The sequence below is a fragment of the Spea bombifrons genome, chromosome 6, assembly GCF_027358695.1.
Source record: "Spea bombifrons isolate aSpeBom1 chromosome 6, aSpeBom1.2.pri, whole genome shotgun sequence".
NCBI classification, from domain to species: domain Eukaryota; kingdom Metazoa; phylum Chordata; class Amphibia; order Anura; family Pelobatidae; genus Spea; species Spea bombifrons.
Genome location: NC_071092.1, coordinates 28253334 through 28273203, shown reverse-complemented (window position 1 = coordinate 28273203; position 19870 = coordinate 28253334). Strand labels below are relative to the sequence as shown.

At 37.6% G+C, this 19870-nt stretch overlaps 1 protein-coding gene across 1 annotated transcript; it reads left to right on the top strand.

Moving 5' to 3' along the window:
- The first annotated feature begins 1220 nt into the window (after window positions 1-1220).
- PTPRC (protein tyrosine phosphatase receptor type C) lies at window positions 1221-18699 on the top strand. Its single transcript, XM_053470298.1, has 22 exons — window positions 1221-1236; window positions 1964-2095; window positions 3877-4073; window positions 5033-5093; window positions 5242-5350; window positions 5794-5828; window positions 6289-6398; window positions 7127-7217; window positions 7539-7615; window positions 7789-7825; window positions 7927-8024; window positions 9353-9478; window positions 9781-9935; window positions 10774-10909; window positions 11452-11598; window positions 12305-12395; window positions 13602-13735; window positions 14274-14408; window positions 15260-15385; window positions 15639-15814; window positions 16256-16391; window positions 17631-18699. Exons 1-22 carry the CDS (start codon window positions 1221-1223, stop codon window positions 17889-17891), a joined length of 2586 nt encoding a protein of 861 aa, XP_053326273.1. The 3' UTR covers window positions 17892-18699.
- The last annotated feature ends 1171 nt before the right edge of the window (window positions 18700-19870 follow it).

Genomic DNA, 19870 nt, shown 5'->3' with positions numbered 1-19870 from the left:
GCATGTCTCATATTGTAACACTATTAATGGTGTTCCAATGTGGTCATTACTTTACTAAGCTTCTACCGAAAGCATTTCCCTTTGACACTTCTGCTTTCCAATCCACAGTCTCTGCTGAAACTCAGCCCTCATGTTTCCTGTAAACTTTTATATCTTAATCCCCCATTGTCCAAATTAAAAGAAAGGTTTATTTATTATTCTGTTGTTTTAACATTTTTTAGGTGCTTTGGCAGATCCAGACATAATTGATGCAGACACGAATGGCGTAGTCATTGATTTGGTTCCTTACACCTTCTATACATGCAAAGCTCAGTTATTCTATAAAGGCAAACTCATTAAGAATGAGACAGTAAATATCAGAACCATGCCTGGAAGTAAGTACTTTAATATTTTCATTCTTCTTGATTTAAATTTAGAGGGATGTCAGAAAGGCAAACAGGATTCAGGTGTCTGTGAACATCAAACACTAGTAATTTATTTGTGAATGTACACAACCGCAGGTCAATATTCTATAAAGACAGAAAAGATAAAAATGGTGCAAAAATATTTTAAAATCTTTTTGTACACCACAGTCTATATTTGACAAAGCTTTTTTACGTATTTGCTTTAAGTTTAAATGCAATCAAGGGCATATTCTATTGTTAGGGTGTCAGCCTCAGGGGGGAAGCACTCCTATGAGCTATCGTCTCTCTGGGACTGAGATATGAGATTGCCCTTGTAACCCCAAGCACTGGTTACAAGGGCAATCTCATATCTGCTCAACCAGCCCATGTACAAAATGGCTGTCTGTACCTAGCCAATATAACATAATATGCCGGTGCTCAGCAGAAACAACAGCAGCCACAGAGGTGAGTGGGGTAGCCGTGCCATGGGTCAGGCATTTATTGAATGGGTTGCTCAACTCAGCAGCCCTTAAACCTACATAAAAGAGTAATTTTATTACAGTGGACCTATAGTATTTTGCCTTACTGATTTGTTTCACCTATCCACACGTTATATGTGTATTGGATTTACTGTAATGCAGCATTGATTTCTTTCTCCATGAATCAACAGAACCAGACAAAGTGGAAGGTTTGCAGTGTAACTCAACAACCAACACTATTACACTTACATGGAATCCTCCAAAAAGGTTAAATGGGCCAGACCTATTTTATAATGTGTTAGATAGAAAAGGTAAGAGAATATATGGAATGAGTATTGAGAAATATAGTGTACTCATTATGAACACCTACATATGTATGTCTCATGTTAACCCCTCTATTGTCAAGTCACGTCTTGACAATGTGGCCTTGATCCTGGTAGCAGTGATACAATAGAGCTTGTTACCGGTCATACGATCTCCGGAATTAGCGTTCAACTTTCACATGCCTTGAGATATGCTAATTAGATTGATTCTAGTGTTTAATCTCTCCTCTCCCTGCCTTACTCTTAAATTGGAGATATTTAGAATGGGGAAGGTGGTTAGTTTTAGGGAGAAGAAAAAAAAATTTAATTTCCTGGGGTAATTGTGTTAAGGGGGTCTTTGTCTTCAGCCAAAGTAGGTGTGTGTGTGATTTATTATAGAAAAACAATAATTGCTCAACTATATACATCATGTTATACAAAGAAACCCCCTACCTTATTGAAGAGACAAATGCCAAAAAATAGAATTTGAAAAATTATCATTCTACTGGTATAGAAAGGAAAAACAAATTAATGTTATATGTATGCAGTGACCATCATTACCTATGTTAAATGTATGACTAAAATACCGTCCACTGCCACCATTTGTGGTCTAAACCCTGGCCACCCAGTGGTCTAAACCTTGGCCATCCAGTTCTGCCTCCTCTTAGCTCTCATTTGGAGCATGGCAGCTCTGGATTAGGGAGTGTGGGAAGTTTCCGTGCATGGCTTTTTATTAATGTATTCTGTAATGTTTGGTGAGAAGTACACCATATGTTTAATAAACTGGTCTTTTTTCCAGTACGCTTCAAAGACCAAAAGTACACAGCTGAAGGATTGAAAGCATACACAAACTACAAGTTTAAAGTGTCTGCGTTTAATGGTGTAAAAGAGGGAGTTCCTTCTGATGTTTCTTGTTGGACAGAAGCAGGAAGTAAGTCTACATTGCTGCAAAATATCTCAATTTAAAAAGACAAAGACAAGGTTTATGTTCACGTTAATATGTGGCTAGCTTATTTTAAACTACCCTGTTATTCTTTCCCCTTTACCACCCTGTGTTCTCAATAAATGCACAGCTGGCATTTCCCTCTTAAGTGAATGAACCAGGGCTTTAAGCATGTCTTTTGTGACAAGATGGGCTATGTGTCTCAGATTAATGCTGTAGGCATCTACACCAGTGGTTCTTAAACTTTTTGGTGTCACACCTCCCTTGTGAAAAAGTTTTTGACCCACGCCTCCCATGTTTTAACAGCCCATAAATTTAGGCTTAAGCAGGATGAGTTTGCATAAAACAATATATAGTTCAGAGGCTTTTCACATCTCCCCTGAAGTCAGTCCAAATCACCCCACGCGTTAAGACCCCCGAATCTACACACGTAGAAAATACATCCTGTGATATGACGTAATAATGACACACGATAGGTCTGGATACATTTCTATATATTCCAGGCTCTCAAGGGCTGCATTAGTTTACAGGGAGAACAGAGCCAGAACTAAATGCTAAAATGAAAGAGGAAATGGGGAGATAAAATGGTAGATAGGTAATAAGGAACAAAATTATATATCATGTTACTCTGGAATATATTATTAAATATATTTTCTTAATCACTCCCTGAAAAACTAGACTTTTGTTTGATTTTTTTCTTCCCCATATGTTTTCATGGGAGCCTAGTTTACATACTTGAGTACACATGGAGTACAGTACATCTGTAGGAAGCATACTTAAGTATGCTACTTGCTTCAAGAGAATCAGGCAAAGAAGCACAAAATGAGACAGATGTATCATTTTCCAACTTCAGTTAAAAATAAATGCATGCCTGTACATACGAAATTGACTCCAACACTGAAGTAGAGCTAGAATATTCTTCTGGTATTCTATGTAGATCTGTTGATAAATGCATCTGGGTAAAAAATCAATTAGCGTGCCCCTGCATACTAAAGTTCCAGGCACACTATTCATGGTGTTCCTGCCATCCTAGGACGCCTGATAATCACCGTCTTAAAAAGACACCCTTTAGTAGTTAAAATTAAAATTTTGCTTATTTAAGGATTAATCCCACAAACAAATATTGAAGCAATTGTTCAACATATAGGTTATTTTAAAGAGGATTTAGGTTTCGTTTGACAAGGTGTGCATCTAGTATTGTACAAAACCATTTTTTGTAACTCCTCAAGAAACAGGGGGGGGGAGCTAAAACAGGAAATCACCGACTTCATAGCAAAGCAAAAAACTGTATTATGCACTCTGTGTGCGTAGCAGAGCGGCTACTTCAATGCAACCTCCAAATAGAGTCAAACAAATGCGAAAGAGGAACAAAACAGGATTATTCTATAGAGAACTAGGTAATTGGTCTAATTTTCATAACAGCAGCTGTTATTCTTAAAACAAGACCAAATCAGTGAATTTTCACATCACTGTACTGGCTGGAAGCCACCATTTTGGAACAGGTAGTCCCAGTTTTACAGGAAATATAACATGGCCTCTCTCTATGACAGGGAAAGGTGCAAACAGCATGTAGTGTGAGACAGAGAGTTGTCAGTGAGCTACATTTACAGATAGAAACACACAAGACAGTGTATGCAAAATGTTGTGGTATAAAATGGTAAGAAGCTTTTTTCAGCGTTAGATGACTTTCCAGTCTATGTCTATGTAAATGCATTGTGTTTATTTATGTCCCTCAATCATATTATAATATTATTATTTTTTTATGCCAGAACCTGGGAAAATTCCAAAACCGGTTGTATCAGTTGGGCCAAATAATGTCATCACGATTTCCTGCAAAGTTCCATCAGAAAAAAATGGACCAGGAGAGAACTTCACACTGACCATAAATGACAACAAAAAACTTACAAACACCAATTGTAATTTCAAATTGGATAATTTATACTATTTGACCACATATAAATTTAAGGTGAGTAAAAAATGTGCATGAACCGTACCTTCCGCAGAATAACGATCATCAAAGACAGTCTACCTGTTTCTTAAATCGACCTCTGCGTGGGATAAACACAATCCAGAGCCCACAGAAGAAGTCTTCTTACCTAAGAGGCACTCCACTCCTAGTCTCATGCACCCTCTAAAGCCACCGTGTCCTTTTAGGTACAGGGTTTTCTCTCTCTGTGGAATACATTGTGTTGCTACTACAAGTTTTAATGACAAGGAAATAAGAACAACATTTTAATAGTATTCTTCTACTGCATAAATGTCATTATAAACCATAAGACTGCATAACCATATGATTGCGAGCAAGGGCTCTGTCCACCTAATGTGTCTTAGTCTGTCAATTCTCATCTTGTCATACCTCTTCAATATATGTATTGCATTAAGTGCTGTGTAAATTGTTGGCACTATATAAATAAAAGACAATCATAATAATAATATGATTGCATTGATAATGCGTGTGAGAAGAACCAACTGAAAATGTCAAGCCATCCTAACAACATGCATTGTTATGAAGCTTTAAGGACTAGAACTGAAAACCACAAGTCTAACATCAACTATCCTGTTGGAAACAGACTTATCCATCTATCTATTAATTAAGATCCACAGTGCTAGGTTACTTAGAATGATTATATGTAATGGACAATAGAATACATGCATATTTATAAGTATATCTATTTAGATTTGTTTGCTTTCTCATAACTTTACAAATAAGTCCACAACAGTAAAGTAAATAAAAAACTGATTTGGAGAAAGCAGATTAGCAGACGAATAATGTATTCAACTATCGAATGTAAGCGGGGTCAACCAAAACATTGCAGGTTAGGACTGTAAGGGTTAACCAAGAAGTACATGTTGCAGAACAGAGCCAGGAATGCTATTATATTGATCCATTAATTTTTGTATTATATCCTCTGTTTTGTGCAATAGATCATTTTTAACAATGGAAAATTTGATGGGGATGCATATTCATTTCAGGAAAGTACAAAATGTAAGTATGTTACAGTGCAAGCAATAGACCCTAAATACTAGATATTAGCGCACCTATTTATGAATAATGCACTATAGATTGGTAGACGTTTCTAGGTGTTGATTTGCAATATAGTTCCATGCAATCTTCTCTTGTTTGTTTTGCGCAGATAATGATAAGGCTCTGATAGGATTCCTAGTGTTCCTCATCGTTATCACATCTTTAGCATTGATCCTGGTGCTGTATAAAATCTACAAACTGCAGAAGAAAACTTCAAGGTGAATTATTAGTGAAGATACACCTGTTATATTTATATCATTTTATTGCTGTTACCAACTCTGCGGTCTGGCCTCAAGGGGCATCAAATGTGGATTCATGATGGAGGTATATTTCTACACGAGAAAGACGACTGGCACTCAGAATCCGGTTTGTACGGAAGGGAAAATTAAGAAGGCAGATTCAAAATCTTAAAGATATAAATCCTACTGAAAAAAAATAGATGAAAATAGTAATAGTGCAAATGCTACATGATTTTCTATGCTGAATTAAATTGTGGATTTATCACATTTTCCTCTACTAGTGTCTATTTTCAAGTACATGCTTAAAGATATACAAGTTTATTTGGCACAATATGCCTGGTCCTGTACTCATAATACCATAATTGTACAGATATGTTTTATTATTATTATTATTTGTAAAAAAAAAAAATTGCATTTTTCAGACACTGTGAAGATAGCATGCCACTTACATACCAAGGTATTTATTTTTTATAATTTTGAATACATATATATGTGTGAATATTATAACTTTATAGAGCAGTATAGTGTACTAACGCAAAATATACTCCTCAAAATGGTCCAGTTTGTCATTTTTTTCAATAACACCTTCAATGAGTTATTTTGAAAGGGACAGTCTAATGTCTCATACAGCACCGCCATAAAAATCTGGGAAAGGTTTATGCAATAACAATATGGTTTGTGAAATCCTTTGTGTACTGTCAGTAACAAACAGTACACCTAAAACATAAAGAATACAAATAAGCAACAGTAATACGTCCTACATTTAACAGTTCCAAGGGAACAGAAATACCCTTGTGGCAGGAAAAAACCCAATGGGGTGGTGGGCCCAATGAAAAGGGATTATGGCAAAAGTCCAAGGGCTGAGGGGTTCAGGCTTGCATTTTTCTTGTGCAATTGTCATACATTTATTTGTACAGATGAAGAAGATCGACTCCTGAACATTGAGCCCATACCTGTGGAAAACCTTTTGGATACTTACAAACAGAAGAATGCTGATGAGGGACGGCTGTTTCTTGATGAATTTCAGGTTAATATATAGATCACACAATCTTACAAAACCTAAATTTGAGGTTTTTGGTTTTCCTTTAACTGATAGAGCCCCAGGCAGCCTCACCAATAAAGAATGCATATTAAAGTACTTTGTATGTACTTTAATGTAAATTCTTTACCCCTCCATTGAGTGACTTTTTGTTTTGGCTGCCTGTAATAGCCAATTTTTGACGAAAAAGTGCTTGTGAGTGCACGTACAGGGGGGTCTTGTTAGACCCCATGGAATGCTTGTGCAAGCCAGCATGTGTACACTGAACATATCTCCTGCAAGCCATCTAAGAGTTGGAGACGGGGTAAAAGTATATGGGGGGGGGGTCTGATGAATTTGTCCATACATGGAGGAAATTTTATCTTTTATCTAAATGGCACACTCAGCAATGATATAGAAGTACACTTTTCATCCCCTGTCTGGGCTTGTAATTATTTAAAAATATAAAACTGAGCAATCAATCAAAACTGTGGTGTGGTTCCTAAGAAAAAAATGTAGTATTTGTGAACCGTTAATTGTACTTTATAAACAATTCATAAATAGCATTATATATCTATTATATCATTTTTCATGTATTACATTAATATACTTTAGAGTTTTCAGGATTATATGGAACCATACTGATTCCCTCAGCATTTTACCTTTAGATTCAATGTCGCTTCGACAGGTAAGCCATTAAGAAACAAGCATGCTAAATTTTGTATTTTTCCATCCAGAGCATTCCACGTGTATTCAGCAAGTTCAGCATCAAAGAAGCCAAAAAACCCAGTAACCAAGCTAAAAATCGCTACGTGGACATTTTGCCATGTAAGTTTGTACAGCCAAACTGGTCAAAAAATGACGTTAGTTAGTCACAATCATTGTTCAGTGGGGGCAGATGGGTTGGCATAGGGCAGGCTTTCAGAATAAGATAAGAAGGGTAATGTGGGGAAACGGGGTACTCTGGTTGTAAGGTCCAGGTTAACACTGTTGCTTTGTCATCCAGATGCAGTTACATTTATCTTCCTATTTAAACAAGTTTCTCTGATTCTCTGCGTTGAGAGCTTTTTCCTTAGAAATCATATTATTATATGCTGTGGAGCATACGTGGACAGTTATAATGTATTCTAGTATCTGCTGGTTTTGCAGATGATGATAATCGGGTGGTCTTGTCTGAAATAAACGGAGATACTCGATCAGATTATATCAACGCCAGCTACATTAATGTAAGTATATCCAGTAACTAATGAATCCAAACTCTGTATATGTTAGGTTTTAATAAGGCTAAATTACTATAAAGCCTGGGGATATTTTATGTGTTTGTATATGTGACAGATAACCTACAATTGAAGTCTACACACAAAATACGTAATATTGTATTCGTTCTATTTCTACCCAGGGATTTAATGAACCAAGGAAATACATAGCAGCTCAAGGTAACATATATACTAGTTTAAAAAAATATGTTTTCCCAATTGGCATTAGATTTTACAGCTTATGCATACCATGCATAAAAAAAATGTTTTAAATTTGACAGGTCCGAAAGAAGAGACAATGAATGATTTCTGGAGGATGATCTGGGAACAAAAGTCAACTATTATTGTGATGGTGACTCGGTGTGAGGAAAACAACAAGGTAGGCATGTGAAGGAAGAATGCATGTGCTGAGCTTTTAATATGCATAACGTGTCAGTATGCCGCATGTTTTTTAATCGCAATATGGTCTATATTATAGCTGTAGTATGATTGAAGCAAATTGATGCAATGTGCCATTTACCAGCAAGCATTTGTTAAAATTTATATCAGGTTAAAACGTATCCTATTGACTATGACTATGGAACCCATCCGGGGCAGACTGAGACCATCCAGGTCCCTGGGCAACAAAAAGTCATGGGCCCCACCTAGCTCCTCTCCATTAGCCACACCATATCATGGCCACACATCTTAATGGCTAAGCCCCTCCCTTGTGGTTACACCCTCTCATATGTATTTTTCAGTATTTGTATAAAAAAGATAACTTTTAAACAGTGTAAACAAGTTTTAATTTGTGGTTTTCACACATCACACAAAAAATAATAATTATTAGATATCTATTAAATAACATTGGCAAAAATTCAAAAATACAAGTTATTTTAATAATAAATATATAAATATAGAAACTCAATCTGAAAAATATAAAAGTAAATATATTTACTATGACATAACTGCCCCCACTATATACTGAGCCAGACATCAATGGTGGTACCGCATAACTTTCAGCACTTTATACTGAGCCAGACATTAGTGGTGGTACAGAATAACTGCCATCACTATATACTGAGTCAGACATCGACAGTGGTACAGCATAACTGCCATCACTTTATACTAAGCCACTCATGCTTCATGTTTTCTAACACTCTCACAATGTTTCCTTACCTTTCCTGTTTCTCTGACACCTCTCCTGCAGCTCCTCTTTCTCTCCCTCCATATTTTCTTCTTCTGTCTGGAAAACACTCTGTTTTGCCTCCTCCTCTTCTTTTACTTAATCTTAGACATTCATGCTCACATACACTTATACATAGACATTCATGCTTACATTTACATATACATAGACATTCATGCTCAAATACACTTTCACACACACATTCATGCTCACGTACACTTGTACATAGACATTCATGCTCGCACATGCTTATACATAGACATTTATGCTCATATACACTTATACATAGAAAGTCATGCTCACATACACTTATACATAGAAATTCATGCTTACACACACTTTTACATAGAAATTCATGCTCACATACACTTATAACTAGACATCCATAGTCACATTTATGTGATCTCCCACTAACTGGCCCTGCCCCTGCAGACCCCCGACTCTTGCAGGCGCTCAGTCCCTGCTCAACCGCCCAATGGGTCAGTCTGCCCCTGGAACGCATCATCATAACATAGACGCATAACTAATTTATTCAATTCTAGAACAAATGTGCTCAGTACTGGCCAACAAAAGAAGAGACATCTGAAGTCTATGGAGATATTGTTGTAACAATGAAGAAGGAGAAACTATTTCCAGATTACATTACGAGGAAGCTGCACATCTCCCATGTGAGTGTTCTTAATTAACAGTTATAACTAATCATTAAGTATAATACAATTACTTTGTATGGATGAACTGAAGGACCATTAGTTAATGTTTTGGTCATCAAGGTTCAATAAAGGTGACATAAGTAGAGACACTTCTATAAACTACTCATTCCTTTTAACCAATGAATTCTAACAATCGGGAGAATATCATGAAAACCTTCGCTGTTAGGGTCTTGAGCAGTGGTGTTATGGGCCATTGATATGGTGTATTTGCATTCTTTGGCTATGTTTGCATATGTGTGCCAAATGGCCTTTTTGTTTAGAAACGTGAGAAATCCGAGCGGGATCTGACTCATATCCAGTTCACTGTGTGGCCAGACCATGGAGTACCTGATGACCCCAATCTACTACTAAAATTACGAAGGAGAATTAACGCTTTGAACAATTTCTTCAGTGGTCCGATAATTGTCCATTGCAGGTAATTTACATTTGTAAAGGTTTGAATGTAAAAGCAAAGATATCAAAGAACGAATGACAAGTATAGATAAATGCAAGATACAATTTCTGTACTTATAACACATTCCTTATCTGGAATGAAGGATAATTAATCCCTTAATCTAATTAACTAATGTACTATGGAATACCTCATCAAAAAGTCATCAGAAAACAGCAGTAATCAGATCATACAACAGTCTATTCACGTCAACAAATGCCTACAGAGATCCAGTCCCCACACCAACCACACCAATACGTCAGTTATCAAATGTCAAGCAATAATTCATCTTGGTCTGATGAGGAAATCAGTGACACACTTGTTTCTGAATGAATTCTTTATTCAGACAAGGCATTCATTTAGCTAACATGACTGATATGTTGACTACATTATATATTTGTTTACCTATTGTAACATAAGAATAGTATGTATAGATATCACTGAAATCCTTTACTTACTACTGTAAGAATCAGAAACCTAGAGCCATGTCTACCAAGTAGTAGTGAGGAACAAAAAATATTGAATACATAACAAGATACACCTTATGTTCAACCCAGTAAGCACATTTCAAAATTCAGAACCTTCTTAACTGACCCAAGGAACATTAGGCTCCAAACACCACTTCCCTTATGAATACTATTTACAGTCATCAAAACAACAATAAAATATCTATAGCTTTAGTCTAAAGCTGAGTTCATATTTCTACTAGAAAATACTATGGCTATAAAAAATGCTTATCAAGAAGCATGTCATGTTTACAGTTAGAAAAAAGGACTCATAAAAGCATAGCTCTTTTAACTTTCCTTATGTGGCATTCTCTCAGTGCTGGAGTGGGACGCACAGGAACATATATCAGTATTGATGCCATGCTAGAAGGCATAGAGGCTGAGGGAAGAGTGGATGTGTATGGTTATGTGGTACAGCTTAGACGCCAGCGCTGCCTGATGGTTCAAGTAGAGGTAAGTCTAGTCTAGTGTTACATAATGAGGCCTGCAGTGATCATGGCAGACACAAGGTTAATGCCTGGAAAGTCACTGGGATTGGGGCTGCTTTGTACCAGTCAGGCTTGGAAACCCTTTAACATTACTGGTGCCTTCATTGTAGTGCTATACAGCTGGTCCTCGAATAATATTGTTTCGCTATAATGTTGATGAGGAAACACTTTGACTCACACACTGTCTCCCCACCTTCTCCAGTGATCACTTCCTTGTCCCTGTCTTTACTGCATCTCTGCTTCTTCTCTTGCATCTTCTTGTTCTTCTGCCATCTTTCTTCTATCTTTGACATGGCTGTTCAGGGTTAGGATCACAAATGCAAGGAGATTGTTTCTAATACTCTGTCTAAGGTTCCCTGAAATTCCGACCTGCATTCCTCTGGACAGCATGCTTGTTATAGACCCTAACATTCTACATTGCATATTATTTAGAAAAATACATACAAACACAGAGGTCATGTAGGTGTGTAAATGCACAACATAACATCTGCCTATTTTGTTTTACAGTCTCAGTATATATTCATTCACAAATCTTTGGTGGAATACATGCAGTATGGTGAAACAGAAATCAATATTGATGAGTTACCACATTTACTCAACAACTTGAAGAAGCAAGACCCTTCTGAGCCTTCTCAGCTAGAGTGTGAGTTCCAGGTAAGACTATGTGCTGTAATTTGCCTGTCAGGTTATTTGACATAGTTATTCACCCTCATTTTAAACACAGCAGTTGGCCTTTGTCATATATCATAATGAATCTGCTGCAATACATCCACCTCTTCTGACAGCTCCACAGCAGCAGTGCTTCTCTTCCTAGATGTGTAGTGGGAACACTGCTGTGCTTCCATAGTTGATGTTTACAGTGAGGATCATGAAATTATTTCTTAGACAGATATGGTTACTAGTTGGGTGAAATGGGTAGATTTTCAGTCAATGTAATACTAAACATATGAGATCAACTTGCTAGATTATGGTACTTGTCACTGTGGAGTGAACTAAAATAAATATCTAACTTACATGTTGCTGTAAGTTAAGTTTTATCTCTTTGAACACTGAAATAGCTTTATCCTCATTTTTTTATATTAGCTCCAGCCATTCACAAGTGTAGTAGGAGAAGGAACCCCTACAGAAAGGGTTAGGTAAAAATCATGACTTGGGTAAATGAGCAATGTAAATCCAAATCATGCAAGAAACAACTGTAAGATACAAAACCACAAGTTATAGATAGAAGCCCTGTATGAGTTTGTATGTTTAATGCATTAATGTACCAACTATAGTGTGGGGATTATATCCCATGGTAAAACCACAGCAGAATAAAGTATATAATTCCTATAAAAATAAAAAAAACTATTTTTTTCCCCAGCGATTACCAACTTACAGGAACTGGAGGCCACAATCCATGGCCAATCACCCTAATAATAAGGAAAAGAATCGAGACATCAGCATTATCCCATGTAAGTAAACATGATTAGGATATAACAACAAGCAAACATTTCAATGTGGCTTTCTCAAGTCATAAAAAAAAGTGTTGCGTAAGTGGTTCGCTATATTAGCATTTATAGATAATATACAGTGTCTTAAGCCATTTTGCCTTCAATATTTGAAAGTGGAGGCCTTCTTGGGGGAACTCCCCACCATTCCAAAGTATAACTGAACCTAGCCTTACCAAAACATACATCCACACCACGAATAAAGGGGGAGCTATGAATAGCCAGTCTTGGGAAGTTCCTAGGCCTACCACTTTCCCAAAGCTTGCATTTAAAAGTATGCATTCTATGTAATAGCGCCCACTGACTAAAAGCAGCAATATATACAGTATATATAATACAGTACATCAGTAAGGTGGCACTTAAAGATGGGCTGTTGGGAGAATGCCTGAACCAGCAACAAATATGGATGGAAAATCGAGTGCAGGAAGTACAGTGGCAAGCCAAGATCCTGCATGGGCTGTACCATCGACAAGTAGCTGAGGTGGCTGACAATGGGAAATCCTACCACACCAGATCCATAGAGGCAGGCATCTACTGCACAAGACAGGACCCAAGGTGCAGACCATGTAGAGAGGCTCACAGGTGCAGCATACACTGAAGGGCACAACCAAGTAGCTGGCATTGTGTACAGGAACACCTGTACTGAGAATGCGCTAAACCCTTCCAAGTCTAAATGTCTTTAAACCGGACATCGTGGTGGTAGACAAGGACTAGAAGACAGCAGTGGTGATAGCCGTGCCAAGTGACAGCAACACCAGGAAGAAGGAATATGAGAAGCTGGAGAAGTACCAGGGCCTAAAAGAAGAACTAGAGAAGATGTAGAGAGTGGAGGCCAAAGTGGTCCCAGTGGTCATAGGAGCACTCGGGGCTGTGACTCCTAAGATGGAAGAGTGTCTCAAACAGACAGCATAATTCTGTTCCATTGGGTTCATACCCTGCTTAAAAGGCAACATTTTATATATATAATGGTTTTCTGGAGGTAGAGTGGCATATAGGGGTATAAGGAACATCTGGGGCAGAGTAGCAAATAGGGGGTTAAAAGGCATGTCAGGGAGGGAGAGTGGCATACAGGGGAGTATAAGGCATTTCTGGGGGGGGGAGTGGCATATAAGGGGGTATAAGGCATATCTTCTATGTATGTCAATAAACTTTTGTTTTTAATCTATACAGATGACTATAACAGAGTTCAGATTAAGATGGATGACGGACAGGCCAGTGAAAGTGCTAAAGAGTCTGATATGTCCTCAGATGAAGAGAGTGACAGCGAGGATTCTACTATATTTATTAATGCCTCATATATAACAGTACGTTTTTCCACTCATGTTATAAAGTCCTATGTATGTACCCAGGGCTGACCATAAAATAAAGCAGATGGTATCCAAAATGTCTCTAAATGTCAAGCAATCAGCATGGACATCAATGGGTCCTGCTTAAATTCAGCTTTGTTTCTTAAGTATAGCTTCTGCGTAACCAGTTACAAGACCAGAAACACACCACTGATTGTAAAATATTGCCTCTTTTGGCCCTAGAGATTTTCATACAGTTTAATATGTGCCTTGAACTTACTCTTTATGTACAGTACGTGCTATAAAAGTCCTGTAGAGTAAGGATTTTCGACTCTAGGCCTCAAGAGACCCAAACAGGCTACAATTTTTGGATATCTCATCCTAACCTAAAAGCCATAATTTATAGAGGACCCCCTTAAGTTAGAATATATATTGTCAGATAATCATATACAGTCTATTATTATAAATATGATATCCTCCTAGATATAAATATGAGCTTTATACAGTAATCCTGCACGAATAATGTCTTCATATATATGCCTTGTTTATTATTTAGGGGTATTGGGGGGTACCTGCTATCATCGCAACTCAAGGACCTCTGGAGAGTACAATATCCGACTTTTGGAAAATGGTATTCCAGAAGAAAGTTAAAGTAATTGTCATGTTGTCTGGGCCTTCAGAAAAACAGAAGGTGAGTTGAGTGATAACCTGGTAATCAGACCTTCCAAATCTAAAATTGCACTCAAAAGGTTATACCAGTTTTGCCAGTAGCTTAGTGGTCATCAAATCTACAGCATCAATAGGGATGTATGGGATTGTTGTACATTGATATTACAATAATGAATTTGAACAAAGACGCCCTTCATGAGTAAATATATCAGGAATAAATATGCATAATATGCTAGTCCACAAACACATGAGGATTGCACATAATCCTACTGATCTCTGTCCAAAGAGGGCAGGTATTATCCCCAGCAGTGCCAGTCACTGTATCATTTTTTGTATTGATGCAGTTGAGCAATAACTCTAGTGAAGGAGACACAAATTCCACTCAGAATCTTTTAATTAAAATGTATCTAAACTTCAGTAATGGGTTTGCATTGCAGTGATTACCAAGATGGGAGTCCAGGTGGTCTCCACTGGAGAACACCCAGCAAAAAGGGGCTAACTGACTTAAGGCCTACCTAGGAAGAATCTAGATACTTATGACCCTCTGGGAGAAGTCTACTTTACTACTAACGTATGGATGTAGATCCTTCAAAATATATTAACATTAGAGGAGCGCACCAAGCATTAGACAAGCAGGGCAGATGTGCAATCCTTCATTGGTGTTGTTCAGTTCTGCAGTACTGCAAACTCCCCCTGCATCTTCATCCATGCATATGTTTATACTATGACCAACAGTGCAAAGAACCACCTTCTTCCAAATGTATATTACAAAACTGAAATGCACACACATGGTATTGTTGGCATTGTCAACAGCAGTATTGGCGTAAAGCACTTGTGTGTTAAAATGGCCTTGTGATTGCTGTATCTGTGCAGAAGGAGACCTGTGCTCCGTATTGGATGGAGAAGAAGCAGAAGTACGATGACCTTGAAGTACAGCTGACCAGTGAGAAGCAGTGCAACAGCTATACACGGCGCTCATTTGAAATCAGGCAAACCAAGGTAAGATTAGATCAGCAATGTTCAGAGACACGGGCAGATGACCACTTCCTATGGTGCACCAATAGTGCTTGATTCTGAAATTCTGTTATTTTGACAAATTTACTAATCCAAGTGAAATAGTCTCATGTAAGTATATCCTGAATAGTCTAGGCTGCACTGTGTCACAAACAAGTACTGGGAGAAATAAAATAACCTTTTTCTGGTATTGGATTAATTCCACAAGCCTTCATTTTATTTACATTTGTATTTGCAGAAGAAGGACACAAAGAATGTATATCAGTTCCACTATGATCAGTGGGAAGACACCCCTCCCAAAGAACCCAAAGATTTGCTGGAAATGATTACAGAAATCAAAAAGATGGTTCCTTCCAAAGGGGCAGACGAGCAGACCAAACACGACAAACGCATATCTATCCTTGTTCACTGCCGGTAAAATTGTGGTTTTCAAGTCATTGGAGATACAAGTGCATGAAACTTTTTGTCTTACTATAAGACTTGTCCTCATCCTCTCACATTCTTCCCACCCTCACAGCCACAAGCAAAAATGTAGTACTTATCTTTACAAGAACAGCTGTACATTGCATTAGAAGGCAGGAATGCCTTAGTATCTACCTATTACGTATCTTCATTCTAACATACCACGCCATGTTTTTATACCCACACCCATTCTTCATTTATTCTCAAATCTCAGCTTCATCCTATCTTCCTCATGGCCTCTTAACCCAGGTTCTATGTCCATTTTATACTGTTCTCAGATGTTAATCACTGTCAACTTTTTTATCTTCCCTTAGCGACCTGGACATATTCTCTAATATTTCTGTCTTTTGTTCCATTAAATTTTACACCCATGATTTGTGTTTTTTTCTACAGGGATGGATCCCGGCTGACTGGAACATTCTGTGCTCTGTGGAATCTTTTGGAAAGTGCCAATGTAGAAGGGGTCATAGATGTTTTCCAAACTGTAAAAAGTATGCGTAAACAGCGTCCTGGAATAGTTTCTTCATTTGTAAGTAATAAGCAATTAGCAATAGTGCATCTTGGGGCCCAGTACATGCCTACTGCCTGGGCCTCCATATATAGAGTCTGACTCTAACTCTAAAATAACAGTACTTACACACATACTAACATAAACACACATACAGTAACATACCTACACACAGTAGCATACTTCCACAGACCGACATCTTTATTTACACACACACATACAGAAACATACTTCCACACACTAACACTTACATGTGTTGCCTCAGGAAGGGGTAGGCCAGTGCCAACTCTGCTGCTCGCTCAAGCTCCACACATGTTATATCTGAGTGCCAGGAGCATCTATGCCCAGAGGAGGGTTGCTGGAGCTGGTGCTAGGGGCAGCAGTGCCTCCATACTCTCTAATTTGAAAGTGCATGGCAGCCCTGCCTAGCTGGGCCTGGTACAGAAGTAATGCTTGTGCCCCGGATGGCTGCCCTGTGATATTAAGTTATCTATAGATTAACATGGCCTTAAAACACCACTGAGTTCTAGCAGGAGGCAGAGTACAAACAACAACTCCAGTTGGATACTCTTTAAATAAGAATGAGATCTGAAACATTATTTACCCAATCCCACCTTCAAACTTCATGCTTAATTTGCAGTTTGAACAATTAAAAAACACCTTAAATGTCTCATTTGGAACTCAATAGTTCTACTTTTAGTGTAGAACCTTCTCACCAAATCTGTATTTTCCAAAATGTAATAACTAAAAAGCTATTAAAAAATATTATCACTACTCAGTGGCAGAGAATCATTTTTTTAAGCACACCTGTCTAGTTATAGGGTACATAACTTTACCTATACATATTACACTAGCCACTTAAACATACAACATGTTATTTTAAATAAAAACTACAAATATGACCACCCATTGCATAGTTTCAAAATTGCATTTTTTTGCTATTAATCAACAAACGAGGGGATTTTTTTTACATTTAAAGGAAGTTTAAACTGGATTAAGTAGAAGGTTTATGAAACTCTTTACTCTTTATTTAAATCCCAACAAAATAATAACATTCACATATTTCCCAATAGACATTATCTGTCATGACATTTGCCCATATTTACAGATGGATAGCATATGCCATTCTGGGGCTGGTTTAGGAGTAGTCCCTTACAACACATGAAATGTTTTGCTCCAAATTGCTCCAGTTTTTTAATCTCCCAACCTTCCTTTTCTACCTTCCAAAGTGGGTAATTCATGTGCTGTTTTAATTCTTAGGTGCATTACGAGTTCCTCTATGATATTCTGGCCAGCACTGTGCCAGCTTTAAATGGTCAGATCAAAACACCCATTCAGCAGGAAGACAAAGTGGAGATACAGAACGAATTGGAATCCAAAACCTCTGATGTCAAACAGGCATTGTCAAGTGATACCAGTCCCAACATGGACTCAGGATCTAAACCAAATGAAGATGAATTTGCTCCCAACGGACCAAGCACAACACCATTCACAGAAGTGTCACTGAGAATAGATGAGTGAACAGAGACAAGAAGAAGCATGTGATTTGGCACAAAAAAATTCAGGACCTTTTCTCTCAGCTGAAAAGCTTTGTTATGAAAGATACACACTCTGTGCTTTGTGCATAAAGCATAATCTAGTGTAAAGAATGCACATTCCATGTACAGTGTTTATCATACTCACTGTTGAACATTCATTCACTTGTACACCCTACGGTGCACAGGGTACAATAATAGATACAGTGCTTAGCTGAGCTGTGCATTGCTATAACATTTAAAAATAAACAGTGTTTCCAAATATAAGGCACATCATATAGTCAACAAAGCCATGGTATTAGTTGTATCGCTTTAGATCTGCTTTCTGTCTTTAAACCCTTTCCCATGATTAAGGTTTTAAGGTTTTTTTGCTCTGTATAAAAGTAAATGTGGCCTATAACTCTTTGCACGGTACTTTAAAATTGCTAACTCCCTCAGGCACAGATGCCATCAAGTTACAAATACATTTTAATAGTACACGTTGCACTTGCAAGTGGGTAAAACTGTGAATAAACTAACATACAGTGTTTTATACAATTGAAATCAATGGGAGTAGTGGCAGCAGAGTATTGTTGTTGTGCTAGGGCACATGCGGTTGGCTGCCGCTGCTAACACTGATTTCAATGGGAGCGCATCTCCCATTTACTTCTATGAGAGTGGAGGTATGCTTCCTGCTTACACTTCCTGGTTTCAGGGGGAGGAGTTAAATGGTCTGGAACTCTCATTTTCTAATTACAATACATAAAGAATGCCTGCACCGATTTGCATGCAGTAAAATGGATTGGAATCCATCGATATAGATTAAAAAAAAAAAAAATGGGACTAGACTGTTTTGCTCACAAGTGTCAAACCAAGGCCAAAAAACATAAGTTCTGTTTGAAAATGTTAAAATGTTGATGAGTAGAAATCACCAAACATACCTTTGGATCAAGTACCCATTACACTTAGATTGGCTGGTTGGGTGGGATGTACCAGTTAAAAATACCATACCGTGAAAATTGTCAGATCTTAATACCAAACATTGATAACTTTAAGGATTAAGCTGCACAACCAGCACACATAATCCTACTTGCCACATCAATTAGAAGACACCATTTATTAAATATTGCACAAATTATAGTTTTAGTTCTTAACTCATTTGGCTTCTATAATTTTTCTTTAAATAATGTTCTTAAATGTAAAAGCATTGCTCTACGTGCGAGGAAGAATACAACTAATGAGAAGTTTACATGAAGCACACTGTATGGTTGTTTTATTACTAATGTTATAATTAATATGAAGTTTATTGGCTATTTCAATTTGTTGCAAATGATACCAAAAAGAGGATGGAGATTAAAGTATCAATAAAAAGGTTTTAAAGAAGGGGCATATCCGTAAAGTCAGAAGGGTATGATATAAATGGTCTGATGGATGGACCATAGCTGAAAAACAATTATGCCCCACCATTTTGCCCGCAGCTCCCCTAAAAATATGCTACAGGAACATGTTTATTCTTTGAAGCATTTTGCATTTAAAATGGTAATTGGCACCATGTGAACACTGGGGACATGTGTTATGTGCCTAGTTGTGCAAGCTACGTTTTTAATGTATGCAAGGTTACCTAGACTTACATCCCAACAGACACTCTGTCCTCTGACCTCCCCTAACTGGCCCAGTGGGCTGTAAAAAGAATGGAGGCCTCTGCTGTTGTAGCCCACTTCCAGCACCGGCCCCACTCCTTCCCACCTCTTGTTACCTCCACTAACACAGATGTCTAGATTCCCAAACCCAGGTTTTCCGCACGTAATATATTTTTTGCTTAAACATTTTTTTGTTTACTTTATTTGTTGTTTAATAAACATGGTTCGCTCATGAACAAAAGAATATGAACTGTAATAGACATTATTATTTAACATTTTTTAAGATACCCCTTTGCAGGTGTTATTTTAAATAAATCAAGTTGCTAAACCTTAGGCTGTGTGGATT